This window comes from Magnolia sinica, chromosome 11 (assembly GCF_029962835.1).
Source record: "Magnolia sinica isolate HGM2019 chromosome 11, MsV1, whole genome shotgun sequence".
NCBI lineage: Eukaryota > Viridiplantae > Streptophyta > Magnoliopsida > Magnoliales > Magnoliaceae > Magnolia > Magnolia sinica.
The window spans coordinates 73281273-73293966 of NC_080583.1; the positions used below are offsets into that span (position 1 = coordinate 73281273).

The following is a 12694-nucleotide window of genomic DNA, read 5'->3' on the forward strand; positions in this document are numbered from 1 at the left end:
ATAAGATACATACATGCCAGTGAACCCCACGGAGTTACTCAGCACGCAATTCCCTTCCAACACTGCCAGAGCATAAAAAACCGAGCGCGGACTGGGTACCAACCGGACCAGGACCTAGCTTGAGACGGTTGGTCCTGTAAGTGGCGTGAGCCCAAAAAAGGCATATCAAAGGCTCGAGTGGACCACACCACAGTAAGCAGTGATGACAATGGTCTCCACCGTTGAAACCTTCCTAGGGCCCAACGTGATGTTTATTAGCCATTCAACCTGGTCATAAGGTCGCATAGATCTGAATGAAGGGAAACGAGAAATATCAGCTTGATCCAAAACTTCTGTGGCCTCAAGAGGCTTTCAGCGGTTGGAATTCAATCCCACTTTTTCCTGTAGTGTGGTCCACTTGAGAAATCGATCTAACTAATTTTGGGATGATCACCTAAAATTACTTTTTAAAATGGATGGACGGCATGCATAAAACACATAGATTACAGTGGGCCCCACGAAAGCCCTTGACAGGACCGTCCGTCTCTAGCCAGGTCCTGGTGGGAGGTAGTACCCAATCCACGCCACAAACAACCCCATTGAGAAATGAAAAAGAGAAGCTCGCGTTAGAGGCTCGCCCCTTCGACTCCACACGAATCTCCACGAACCGTGTATCATCAGGTGGGCCATATGTGTTCTAGAAAAATGGACGGTCTAAACAGTCTTGCTTCGACGGCGCCGTTGTAGGAGAGGGCTGGTATCGCGATGGCAAGTACAAGTAGATGCATGGAAGTTCATTGGGACATTTTGACAAACACCTAGAAAACACGAGAATTTACGTTCTTAGGCGATTTGGGATTTGTTTGGTTCTTGTCGTTTGATGTCTAAAATTGCAGATTTTGTTCTTGCACTAAAATTCCATTCGGGCATTTCAACGAACATCTGGCGTCCACCTAGTGGTTTTGGTTCTTAATTCATTTGGGTGTTTCTCGTCGTCATCGGATTTCTATAAATATTAGGTTCAGACTGAAAGACCTGGGTTCTTTTGAATTTATTTGTTAAATCTAAGATTACAGATTTCATGTTCTTATCTGCTTCGAATGATGTGTTGTTTGCCATTTGGTGGTTGGAACTAAGATAGCGGAATTTTGGGTTGTTATCTGCTTTTAGTAACTTGGGTTATTCTGTATTTGGTGGTTGAATTCCCTTTTCTCTGAGGAATTCTAAAACCCAGTTAGTGAAAAACGCTGATTGATGGCAATGTGGCATACAGTTTTCTCAAAAACTATCAGTTGAAAAACAGCAGAAATTCTAAGTAATGTCAATCTGCATGATCAGACGGCTCTCAATGATGATCACCCAGTTGGTTAGGAACAAACTCAACAGAATTAGTATCGATTTTGCTGAATTTTCATATGTAAGACTATCTCTGTCACCCGTAGACAATCAGATGGCTTCCGGATGGATTTTCTCAGACTTGCAAAAGCGATTGATGACTACAAGCAAGCGGGTCCAAGACAGAAGCAAGAAGAAGCGGGTCCATGATCTCGAAATAGTGACTGAGAAGTGGAAGATAGCATCGAAGGTGTTGTTTGTGATAGAGCTTCTAAAGAACGAACCCGAGCAGATCATGCGTCTGAGAGAATTGGAACGGTACCGGCAGCAGATCAACCTGCAGAAGCCGCACAAGGTCTCGGATTTCATCCGCAAGTCCCCAAAGCTGTTCGAATTGTACAAGGACCAGAAGGGCGTGATATGGTGTGGGCTGACACAGCAGGGTGAGGACCTTGTGGCGGAGGAGGAGCGACTCAAGGAAGAGCACAGCCCACAACTAGCCCAGTATGTCACGAGGTTCTTGATGATGTCGGTCGATAAACGGCTCCAAGTAGACAAGATTGCCCACTTCAGGCGTGACTTGGGTCTGCCTTATGATTTCCGGAATCAGTGGATTCATATGTTTCCGGAACTCTTCAAGGCAGTCAAAATCGACGATGTTGAGTACTTGGAACTTGTGTCGTGGAACCCGGCTTGGGCAGTGACAGAGTTGGAGAAGAAGTTAGCAGCGGGACCGGAATCTGATCGCCCCCCACCAGGGCTGCTTTGCCTCCCTTTCCCATTGAAGTTCCCAGCAAACTACAAGAAGATCTTTAGATACGGCGGACAGATTGAGCATTTCCAAAAACGGTCATATCTATCACCGTATGCTAATCCACGTGATCTGAGCCCAGGATCACGGGAGTTTGATAAGAGGGCAGTTGCAGTCATGCACGAGCTGCTGAGCTTTACGCTTGAGAAAAGGCTGGTGACGGACCATTTGACCCACTTCCGGCAGGAATTCAAGATGCCCCAAAAGCTGATGCGGCTTCTTTTGAAGCATTTTGGCATCTTTTACGTTTCGGAGAGGGGAAAGAGGCTGAGCGTCTACTTGACGGAAGCATATGAAGGTTCGGAATTGATTGAGAAATGCCCATTGGTGCTTTGGAAGGAGAAGATTCAGAACCTTGTTGGGTATAGAGGGCGGAAAAAGAGGCTCGAAATGTTTAATGAATTTTCAGACATGGATGATGAGAAGCTGTTTGAAGACGAGCCTAACGGCGAAAATGCATTTGGGGAGTTAGACAATGCAGCAAATGTGGGTCCACTAGATGGTGCTTTACTTACAGATGATGAGGAGATGGCAGTTGCAGAAGAAGTATACAATGCGTACAAGGATTCATCTTGAGGTTAGAAACCTTACAAATTGCTAAGGTGTTGGGAGATTCCTCAAGAAGGCAGATTGAAGAGGAGATTTGTAGCACGTGTGAGATTTGGCCCATTCATCAGGTGGAGTGGTTCTGCCTGTTGAGTAGACCAGCCTGATCTTTGAGCCACAAGATGTTCTCGGTGGGGCCCAACTAATGTATGGCCCGCACATGTGCCACATTGGCATGCACGCCTTCTCTCCAATTTGTCATTGCTGGTGATTTATTTGCATTTCTCTTGAAATGTCCTCTTGATTCAAGTACCATGATCCCAAATTTTCATTTTGAGTTTTGAAATGTTTATACGTTTCTTTTGTAATGTGTATTTCCATGCTCTAAATGATGTCATATTGATTTGAGTACATGAATATCAAGCTAAGCAATTGATGCTCCTTTGTGCTTTCTTTGATGCCATGTCACCAAAGTCCTTGTTTAAGGGTTTGTTTGGATTCTCACTTGAGATGAATTGTGATAATTCAATTGAAAGCAAAGGCAATGATCAAAATGGCAGTGGATCATTTTAATTTATATTGATTACCTGCCCTGATTGTTATTCCATGATTTTCAAGTTTATCCCAAAATGACATGAATCCTATCTATTGGTCATTAGTCCTGGTGTAGGGAGTAGGATTAGTCCCACTTTTGTCATGTCCACTTTATTGAATTGAATTATTGCAACTAGAACTTAAGAAAAGAAGAAGAAATTCCAATCCAAACAACCAGCACTAACGAACAGTCATTTCTTGTTTTTATCAAAGCAATCTAGACATGGATCCACTATTCCCATCATCCAAAAAGTTAGGTAGTGAAACTACTATTGTATGATGAGAAAATCAACCTGCTAATGTTATCTAAAATAATCGAGAAAACATTCCCATTCACAAATTATAATTCATATTTCAAGTCGTGACTCAAGTGCTCTAATGCCGTGTTAGAAAGTGTGGATGCATATTAGAATTGCTTTTATTGGCATTTGACGTTTAGAAGATTTTATCAAGAAGCAGTTCATTAAATGAAATGAAAGTCATACACTAAAAGGGATGACCACATGGTGATATATGCCCACGACCATGGCCTTTTTACTCGGCGACTCGTTTGATCCCGAGTCTAATTACGACTCGCCCGAGTCAAGCCTATTTGCACTACTAATTCATGGTCTCAAACAGGGTTGGACTCGGTGGAGTCTGAGAGTCAAATCAAACGAGTTGTCAATCCATGCCCATGACTGTGTAGAGGGGTTACTTCCAAACATTTCAACTAGCAAGACGATCGCCACACAATTTGCTCTTTCCTGATGGAACCAAAAAACCAAGAAACTTAAACAATTGGTTCAGTAACATCTCTAAAGACGCTGTGAGGAATTAAAACTTACTTTCTACACATGAGAATGATTAGTTTGAAAGCTCAATAGGTGTCAGAGCTGCGTGTTCCAATTAAAACAGAGCAGTGAGTGGCAACCCAAGTCCTTCTGAGGTGGATTGTGCATAAAGACCAGGACCGTACCTGTTTTTCTCTCTTGTTCTTTTTTCCCCCTTTTTTGAGAACTACCAAGATATTTTTATTAAAAATAATAATAATAAATTTTTTTTCTCCTGAAGAAAGGGAGAATTAAAACATCATGAATCATTTTTAAAAAAAATCAAATCATCATGAAAAATGTAGTGAATTCCAAAAAATATAAAATGGCCTATTGAACCCCTCTCTGGCTAACATATCTGTCATTTCATTCGCCCCTCTGCCATATAAGCGGACTAAGGCCTTGTTTGGTTATGACTAAAAAATGAGTTCCTGGTCGCTTCGGGTAGGGACAAGGCACAGGGACCTGATAGGTTCCTGATCACTTTTTTACAGTCTTTTGGGATTTAATCAGTAAGGATTTGTTGGCTTTTGTTGAGTACTTTGCTGCCTCGGCTAACTTGACCCCGGAATTAGGCTGTACATTCTTGGCCCTTATTCCGAAATTGCATAGTGCGGAGGAGTTAAAGAACTTCAGACCCATTAGTCTGGTAAGTAGTCCTTACAAGATCTTATCGAAGCAGTTAAAGGTCACGAGGAGTGCTATCCAGGGTTATTTCCCACTTCCAAAGCGCTTTTATCTCAGGTCATCAAATCCTGGATGGTGCTCTGATTGCCCACGAGTGTGTTGACTCCTATTTCAAAGTTGGGTCGAATGGTATTGCGTGCAAACTTGATATAGAGAAAGCGTAGGATCATGTCAATTGGTCATTTTTGAACTACTTGAAAGAATGGGTCTTGGGGTTGCTTGGAGAAATTAGATTCAATGTTGTATTTCGTCGGCCTAGTTTTTTATTATGCTGAATGGTTCCCCATTTGTCTTCTGCAAATCTTCCTGAGGTCTTCATTAGGGGTATCCTCTTTTCTTTTTGTGATCATTTTGGAAGCTTTGAGCATATTACTTTGCAGAGGCCAAGTAGTTGGTCTTTTTAAAGGCTTCTCGGTTAATAATTCTCCGCAACTAATTACTCATTTGCAGTTTGCTGCTGATACTATTCTGTTCTGTGAGGCTAAGGTCTCTATGGTGGCAAACTTGAGGTTGACTGTGGGTTGGTTTGAGATTGTATCAAGCATAAAAGTAAATTTATCTAAATTAGAAATCTTAGGTATTCATACTCCCCAGGACACCCTTCTAGGTCTGGCTGAGATTTTTGAATGCCGAATCGGATCCTACCCTTCTTCATATTTGGGCCTTCCCTTTTGCTTGGGGAAACCCCCGAAGCACCTTTAGTAGGGCTGAAAGTCGGGTGGGTTGGTGTTCAACCCTAGCCCAACCCAAGGTTCCCATACCTCAACCCTAACCCATCCCAACCCAACCTCAGGTTGGGAATTCTCAACCCAAGCGGGCTCGGTTGGGTTGGTCGGGTGGAAAGGTATAGTGAGAGTGGCCCCTTCGGTGGTGGAGGGTGCCAGTTTTCAGGTGAGGGATGGATCCAAATTAAGATTTTGGGACGGTGTTTGGTGTGTGGATGCCCCGCTTCGGACCTCTTTTCGGAACCTTGCTAATTTAATCCTTCGAGTAATATCTCAATGGCCAGCTATGTGGCTGTTTAGGGGGTTTGGACAACCCCGTGTTGTAGGAATCAGACTGACTTAGAATTTGATGGTTTTGTGAGTTTGTTATCTCATTTGCAGGGTGAGAAGATGGCTCAAGATGTGGCAGAATCTATGGCTTGGAGGTTCGAAAAGTCCAGCAAGTTCTCAATGAAGTTGTTTTATCGGCAATTATCTTAGAGAGAGCAGCTTGGGGCCTCTTCACATCCAACTTTCTGTTGGTCCTACTACGGAGCTCCTCCTAAAGTAGCTTATGCCTGGCTGGTTGGGAGGAACAAGATTCTGACTATCGACAATCTCTGCAAAAGAAATATGGTGTTGCTAAACGTTTGTATTCTTTATTTAGATGTGGAAGAGATGGTGGAGAGCATCTGTTTATTCACTGTGCTTTTGCCGGTATTGTTTGGTCTGGTATTTTCAGCAAGGCTAACATTAGCTGGGTAATGTCGAGATTGATAGAGGCCATATTCGGAGCCTGGCATGGGGATAAAGGGGGTTCATTGGGGTCCTGTAGGTGGAGGATAGTGCCGCTTGCATTTTTATGGTCGGTTTGGTTTGAAAGAAATAATCCAACCTTCAAAAATGAGAAGCATCCCACCTTGGGGGTTCTTAGTCGAGTTGTCTTTGTATTGATGAGCGGGTTTCATTAATGCTGTTGTAGAGTTTTGGGTAGGCGTGTACATCGAGTTGAACCGAGTCAAGCTGGCCTCAGCTCGACTCGGCTCGGTCACTGGCTGACCTCAGCTCAAACTCGGCTCGGTCCTCAAGCCTGACTGGTCAGCTTGGCTCAGTTCGGTCAGCAGCTCGGGCCAGCTTGAGGCAAGTTCAAGCCGAGTTCGCCATTGAAGCATTTCCACAAACACCTAAACTGCAACTTCAAAATCCCACTGTTTTACAAACAGAGGCAATGGATCCCTTCCTTTTTTTATTCCTATGGATTCCTTGGTCATAGAAAAAAGAACAGAGAGGAAAGAAAAGAGAAAAGAGAAAAGAGAAAAAAAAACAAAGAAAAGAAAGAAGTAAAACATGGGGCTTGCTTATGATTGATCAAGACCTTGTCTACTGGCTTATCATCATTGACTTCAGATAGTGAGCTAAGGAGGTTCATTTGACTTGTGGTTGATTTAAGCTGGTTACTGTATTTTGGTGTTTTAGCTCTTAATTCAGTCCCAATGTGCAGTTGAATCAATCAATCTACACCATCCATCAAATAGTAATCCACTTTCAACCAACATTGACGCCCAATGGTCGACAAGGTGTAGCTGTATGTAAAGCAACTACAGGTTTGTTTCTGCATGTCTCTCTCATATATTTTGGATTTTTAAGGCATTTATGCCAATTTGTGTTGTTGTGAAACTCTCAACTCAACTTTGTGTGAAACTCTTAAGAACAGTAAGACTGCAATATTTGTGTGGTGTGCATGTTACATTTGGATGTTAAGGCATGTGCCATTTTGTTTCATGTACATACCTTCCTTGCCACCAGCCACATTTTGTTGAGTCATTTTATCAAACAGTTGGTGAGCAACATCAATGGCAAAGTAACCGAGTCACCGAATTGGTTTAATCCGAGTTCGATTCAAGGTGGATTCGATCCGAGTCGAGTCGAGCTGGGGCCTGCTCGAACTCGGTTCGAACTCATTTTCGAGCTCAAAAAATCAGCTCGACTTAGCTTGAACTCAGCTTCGAACTGAGTCGAATCAAGCTTTTTCGAGCCAAGTCCAGCGAGCTAACCGAGCTAGCTCGGTTCATGTACACCCCTAGTTTTGGGGCGGGTCTTGTTTTACTTTCTGGGTGGCCTCAGGCCTTTTTGTGGGCTAGGTTTGGGTGGGGTTTGTATAGTTTTCTTATCTTGTTTGTCTCTCTTTTGTTGGTTTTTCTGTTTCTTGGTTGCGGCCTCAATGAAGTTTTTCTCATCTCTCCAAAAAAAAAAAAAAAAGTCATATCATGTTAGTTAATGGTAATTATGTATTGGATATTTTAGTAAGGACTAAAAATAATCTCGATAACTCATAACTTATCACCATCACCATCACCATCTAAGCCTTATCTCAATTAATTGGGGTCGGCTACATGATAACTTGTAACTTCTATAAACCAAAATCTCTGGTACATTATTATTGTAACAAAAATGAGATGAAATCATTTTTAAAGTGGCACCAAGGAGGGGGGTTTATCCCTGCACAGAGAAGATGGATTTCATTGAAAACAAATCTCGTCTATTGGGTCATGACTACCACACAACTCATCACAGTAGTGGATTTCCTTTCAACTAACAAGACCAAAGCGTGTACCAATGACATTCACAACCCTTAGGGTCAAGGCCTCCACTTCAGTCGTCATCCACGCCAGCAGGACCATCCGTCTTCATTCTTCAGCTTGCCAATGATCCCACTAGGATAGGGATTACCTTGTGAGGAACCATTAAAATTCTACTAACCACTCTGTGGGCTCCTCAATCTAGAAAGTTTGGCATTCATAATACTGGTTGTATTATGGTGATAAGGATTGGCATTTGTTATAGTGATCAACTTTTGATATTGTAACTGCTAGAGGATATACTGATGCAATCACATTATGTAACAGCGGTCGTGAAATTACTTCATTGTGCTCTGCCACTATTTGCAGCGATAAGAGATGTAGTTGTGTGTCAATAGAACAGGCATTGGAATTTCAACTGGGAGTACCCACGTGAGTTCTATAGTAGTAATAGATTTTTAAAAATTGATAAAATATTTTGAAAGATCTTATTCAAAAAACCTATCGGCGTATGATTCTGCTACATTAATGGAATTTTCTTTATGATAGATCAATGGCAGGTTTTGAACAAAGATCAATAGTTATTTCATAGGGTTAATTCTGTAATTACCGACAGGTTAGTGTTTCCAGTTGATTGGTGTTGTGGACCAACATTGGTCAGATGGTACCCCGTTTTGCAGATCAACTGGTTCGTTTGGAGCTGATGTTGATCAGATCATGTCGATTATGTAACAAATATCATTTGTATTTGTTTGGTGGTAAAATGTGGCCTGCATGTACTAATCACGAATTGAGTCTAGCTGAGTTGTACCCTTAGGGCCTGTTTGGAACATGGGATTAAATGGTATGGAATTGCATTAAATGGAATTAACACCATTATTGCACAATGATTACATATCTGGAAATACCATGGTATTTTGACTGTCCAATCGCAAGTTTGGGATCAAATGTTTCCTTTGGGAAATACACTGTATTAAGTGAAGCCTGCGTTTTGTGAACCATGGAATTATAATCAACAGACCAGATTTCACAACTGATGCCAGTCACCTATACACATGTGCAACTTGAATGTCATGTGTAAAGGGCACATTTGGATGGATGGCGTGGATAAAACACATGCATCAATGTGAGGCCCACAGATGTAGTGGATTTTGAAATTCACCAGAAATCCTACTATTGGCACTGGATGATATGAAACCGGGATTAATCCAATACTTCCCGTCGTTTCCAAACGCATGATGGAATTTGCATGGGACCAAATGCAATTCCATACCAACTAATCCCACTTAATCCAATACTTCCCGTCATTTCCAAGCACCAGACAGGCGCTTGTGTCACTAAAAATCATGGTTTTGAGACTTGGGCGTGTCTACCTTTCTGGGAAAAATAAAAATAAAATCGGCCGAGTCCAGTGCAACTTGCGTGGACTCAATACAAACCCAGTCCAATTTGACACCAAGAGTCATCCCTGACTTGAGCAGCTCGGGTTGATTCAATGCCCAAGTTGGCCAAGCCGTGCCTCGACTCAAGACTAGGCGAGTTGGTCCCTAGTCGGCAAGTCTTAAATCCATTTTAATAATCATGAGGTGGGATGTGCTAAGTATGGTAAATATTGTTTATTTAATTGCAGTATTGATTTGTGATTGAAACTCCCAATTTCTCTCTTCTTTCTAATAGGGATGACTCTTTTGAGGAGCCACAATTTTTTTTGGAGACTCAAGGCATTGAATGGAGTTGCGACCACGGTTTGCTCTTCACTGACTACACCTATACAGTTGGTGGGAGAAGATCAGAGAGTGATTAGGTAAGACCATATCCTCATGCAATCATGTGAACTAGGATATAGAGATTTATGAGTTGTATTCGCAATGTCTCTAGGATAAAAGAAACTGGAGATATCTATGCTACTCTAGATTCCAAAGCATGTGTTTCTTCTCTCCTAAACTATAGGCTCACTCCATATTTCTAATGATATTTCAATGTTTTGTTCAGTGCGTATACAACTGGTGTGTTTGCACTAGTTCGTTTACTTCACTCTGGTAGATTTGACTCACAAGTTGGTATTAGAATAACCTGTCTTTGGCATGGATTTAAGTAGCCATTTTGAATGTGACTTGCCTGGGGACCAAAAAGGGTGTGACTCGCTTGACTTGGTCCTGTTTCATTCCCGTACGGGTGTGGCTACTTGTTTTGTTTCAAACCGAAACTGATACGACTGGGACGATATTGAGTCATATCATATGATTTTTTAAATCAGTCTTCGGAAACAACTTCTTTTGATGTATTTGCAAAAATGTTTAGAACATAACCTTTAGGCCCTGTTTCAATTGGTGGAATTCAAAAAGTGACCGTGGAAAAGATGTTTTCCATTGATGTGACATTTTCCACCTATTGTGACAATAAGGTAATGTTTCCATCCAAAAACAAGGTGTTTTCCTTTTCCATTTTGAAACTTGTGAATCCTCATATTTCACTTTTTAACCACTGGCCATTGTATTTTCCCCTGGAAATCACCAAGAGTAAAACAAACCACCTTTTGTAGGATTCTTTTCCACTGACGACACTACCCACAGTTTTTCTCAGATCTGGTGATTTCCTTTCTAAACCTACATCTTGGATACCACCAATCCAAACAGGCCTTTAGTTGTCTCATCATCTTCTTAGCCTGTGTCCCAGCAATTTGGGGTTGGCTTTTAAATGGTAGATTGGCAGTTAAGATGATTGGCTTTTTATCTCCTCGCCCATATAAAGAAAGAAAGAAGAAAATTCTAAAACTGATGATTTTGTCTTTGCAACTTACAAGGACTCTTCTAGCTAGAGACCTTGAAGGGCCTCATGTACAAAAAGGATGGTTGAAACAACTTCTTTGATAAAATTATTGCTAACTGCTTTTTAAATTACCATGCAATGACTCAGCAATTTTTCTCATCTAATTTCATGTTGCTAATTCTCATGGAGAAGAAGACCACCCTCCCTCATCCTATCTTTCCATCATGCATGCCTCACAATTTTCGTGGCCATTTCTCTCAATTGAAAGGACGAATTCCCATTTTCAAGACATTGATTTTTTTATTTTTTTTTAATTTTTTTGTGATGCAGGTGTGGCATTATTACTAGGGAGGAGATCCATGCCGTTTCGGGCATTGAAGGGTGTGAAGAGATGAACACTAAGGATGTCCCATTTTATGATGAGCCTGAGGCTGGTGATGGAAAGAGGAGGCTAAACATGACAATGGGGAAGACCTTTGAGATTGGAAAGCTTAGGTGGATTGATATATGGTTCCAAAAAGGTAGGGCTAATTTGGAATCCAGGCAACTGGAAAATGTCTATGGTATGTTTTCTAATTTATTTAGTTTCAATTTTGATGAATGAATGTCTTGATTTAACTTTTGAAAGGGTGGAATTCAAGAAATGACAGTTTCCTACTTCTCTAGAGAGAAAAGCTGTAGTTTGATTTTAACTTGGTCTATTCTTTTACAGTTTCCATCAATTCAAGTTGTCATTCAATTGAAATCATTGATGGGTATTATTGGGTCTGAACTCAATTTTCTATTGATGCATTGATCTAACAGTGCAGATCTTGGCTTTGGATTGTAATGTGATTGTATCTTTGCTTGATTCAATGGTAGTTTTCTAACTGGACTGTAATTTGATGGGCTTTTTTTAAGCAACAGAAATGAGAATAGCTCTAATATCAACTCGGATATCTCAAGAACGCCAGTGGTTGATAACCTGCCATCCTCCCATCCAAACTGAGCCCCTTTCCCATCATGATGCTGGTGAATGTAGTCACGAAAATCTTCCAGAGTGGAAGATCATAGCCCTCAATATTGGTCCTGATTTAAACGGCTCTCAGTCCAATTTTCAGACCCGTTTACAAAACTGGTTGGGTTTTGGTCCAAGCACCTTAGACCAGTAGAAAATCAGGTTGGGTCAGGTACTTCATCGTGCATCCTTCTCATGAAGTGTAGTTATCAATGGTCCAAATTTACAAATACTTGCCCATTGATCAGAGTTTAGAATTGTTTGATTTGATCCAATTCTGCGAACGGACATCCATTAATCAATTCCATTTTGATGTACTGACCTATCCATGATGGGCTCCAGTTTTTTATGACTGTGTATCATCATACTTCGCCAGCGTATGAAGAAAGTCCCTTAAAATTTCTCTTTTTCCCCAGTCTCTCGTCTTGGTTTTTTTGCCCACTGATCCCAACCCATTCCAAAGCCTGATTACAAGCCAGCCAAGGCCTGATGGATACTTGAACTTGGTCGGATTCCGTCCGCATCTTGATTTGATATGTTGAGAGCACAGGATTGAAAATCAGTTTCATCGTATTATTTCACCACCAAAAATTGTATCATCCATGTCATCAGAGCTGATAGGGGGATATTCAATTCCAAATTCAAGTGGCGTGTCCCACAGTTTCCATCGGCATGGTCTTTTTAGCATCCCTTCATCCCGGTGTGGCACACCTTGTGAATGTCTTGGATGGCATATACACACCACATACTAAGCTCCAATGACACTATGATATGTTTTTGAGGTGGGGTATCCTCCCTCATTGTTCCCTGTGTTGTGGCTCACCTGAGTTTGTGTTGGGACAGATTTTTTATTTTTATTTTTTGAAAATCAATTTCTTTGT

The 12694-nt window shown here is 41.4% G+C and overlaps 1 protein-coding gene across 2 annotated transcripts; it reads left to right on the forward strand.

The window, feature by feature from the left end:
* The first annotated feature begins 544 nt into the window (after positions 1-544).
* On the forward strand, positions 545-11508 carry LOC131219353 (protein WHAT'S THIS FACTOR 1 homolog, chloroplastic-like). 2 transcript variants are annotated; one of them, XR_009158120.1, is made up of 3 exons: positions 545-2702; positions 9725-9851; positions 11147-11508. XR_009158120.1 is itself a non-coding variant. In XM_058214439.1 (2 exons), exon 1 carries the CDS (start codon positions 1298-1300, stop codon positions 2699-2701), a length of 1404 nt encoding a protein of 467 aa, XP_058070422.1. In that variant the 5' UTR covers positions 545-1297; the 3' UTR covers position 2702; positions 11147-11508. The 2 variants fall into 2 exon arrangements, 1 of the variants encoding a protein (XP_058070422.1); XM_058214439.1 differs by lacking the exon at positions 9725-9851.
* Positions 11509-12694: the final 1186 nt, after the last annotated feature.

Excerpts from the sequence above, each read along its gene's own strand:
- LOC131219353 (XM_058214439.1), top strand. The coding sequence starts at position 1,298 with ATGTCAATCTGCATGATCAGACGGCTCTCAATGATGATCACCCAGTTG.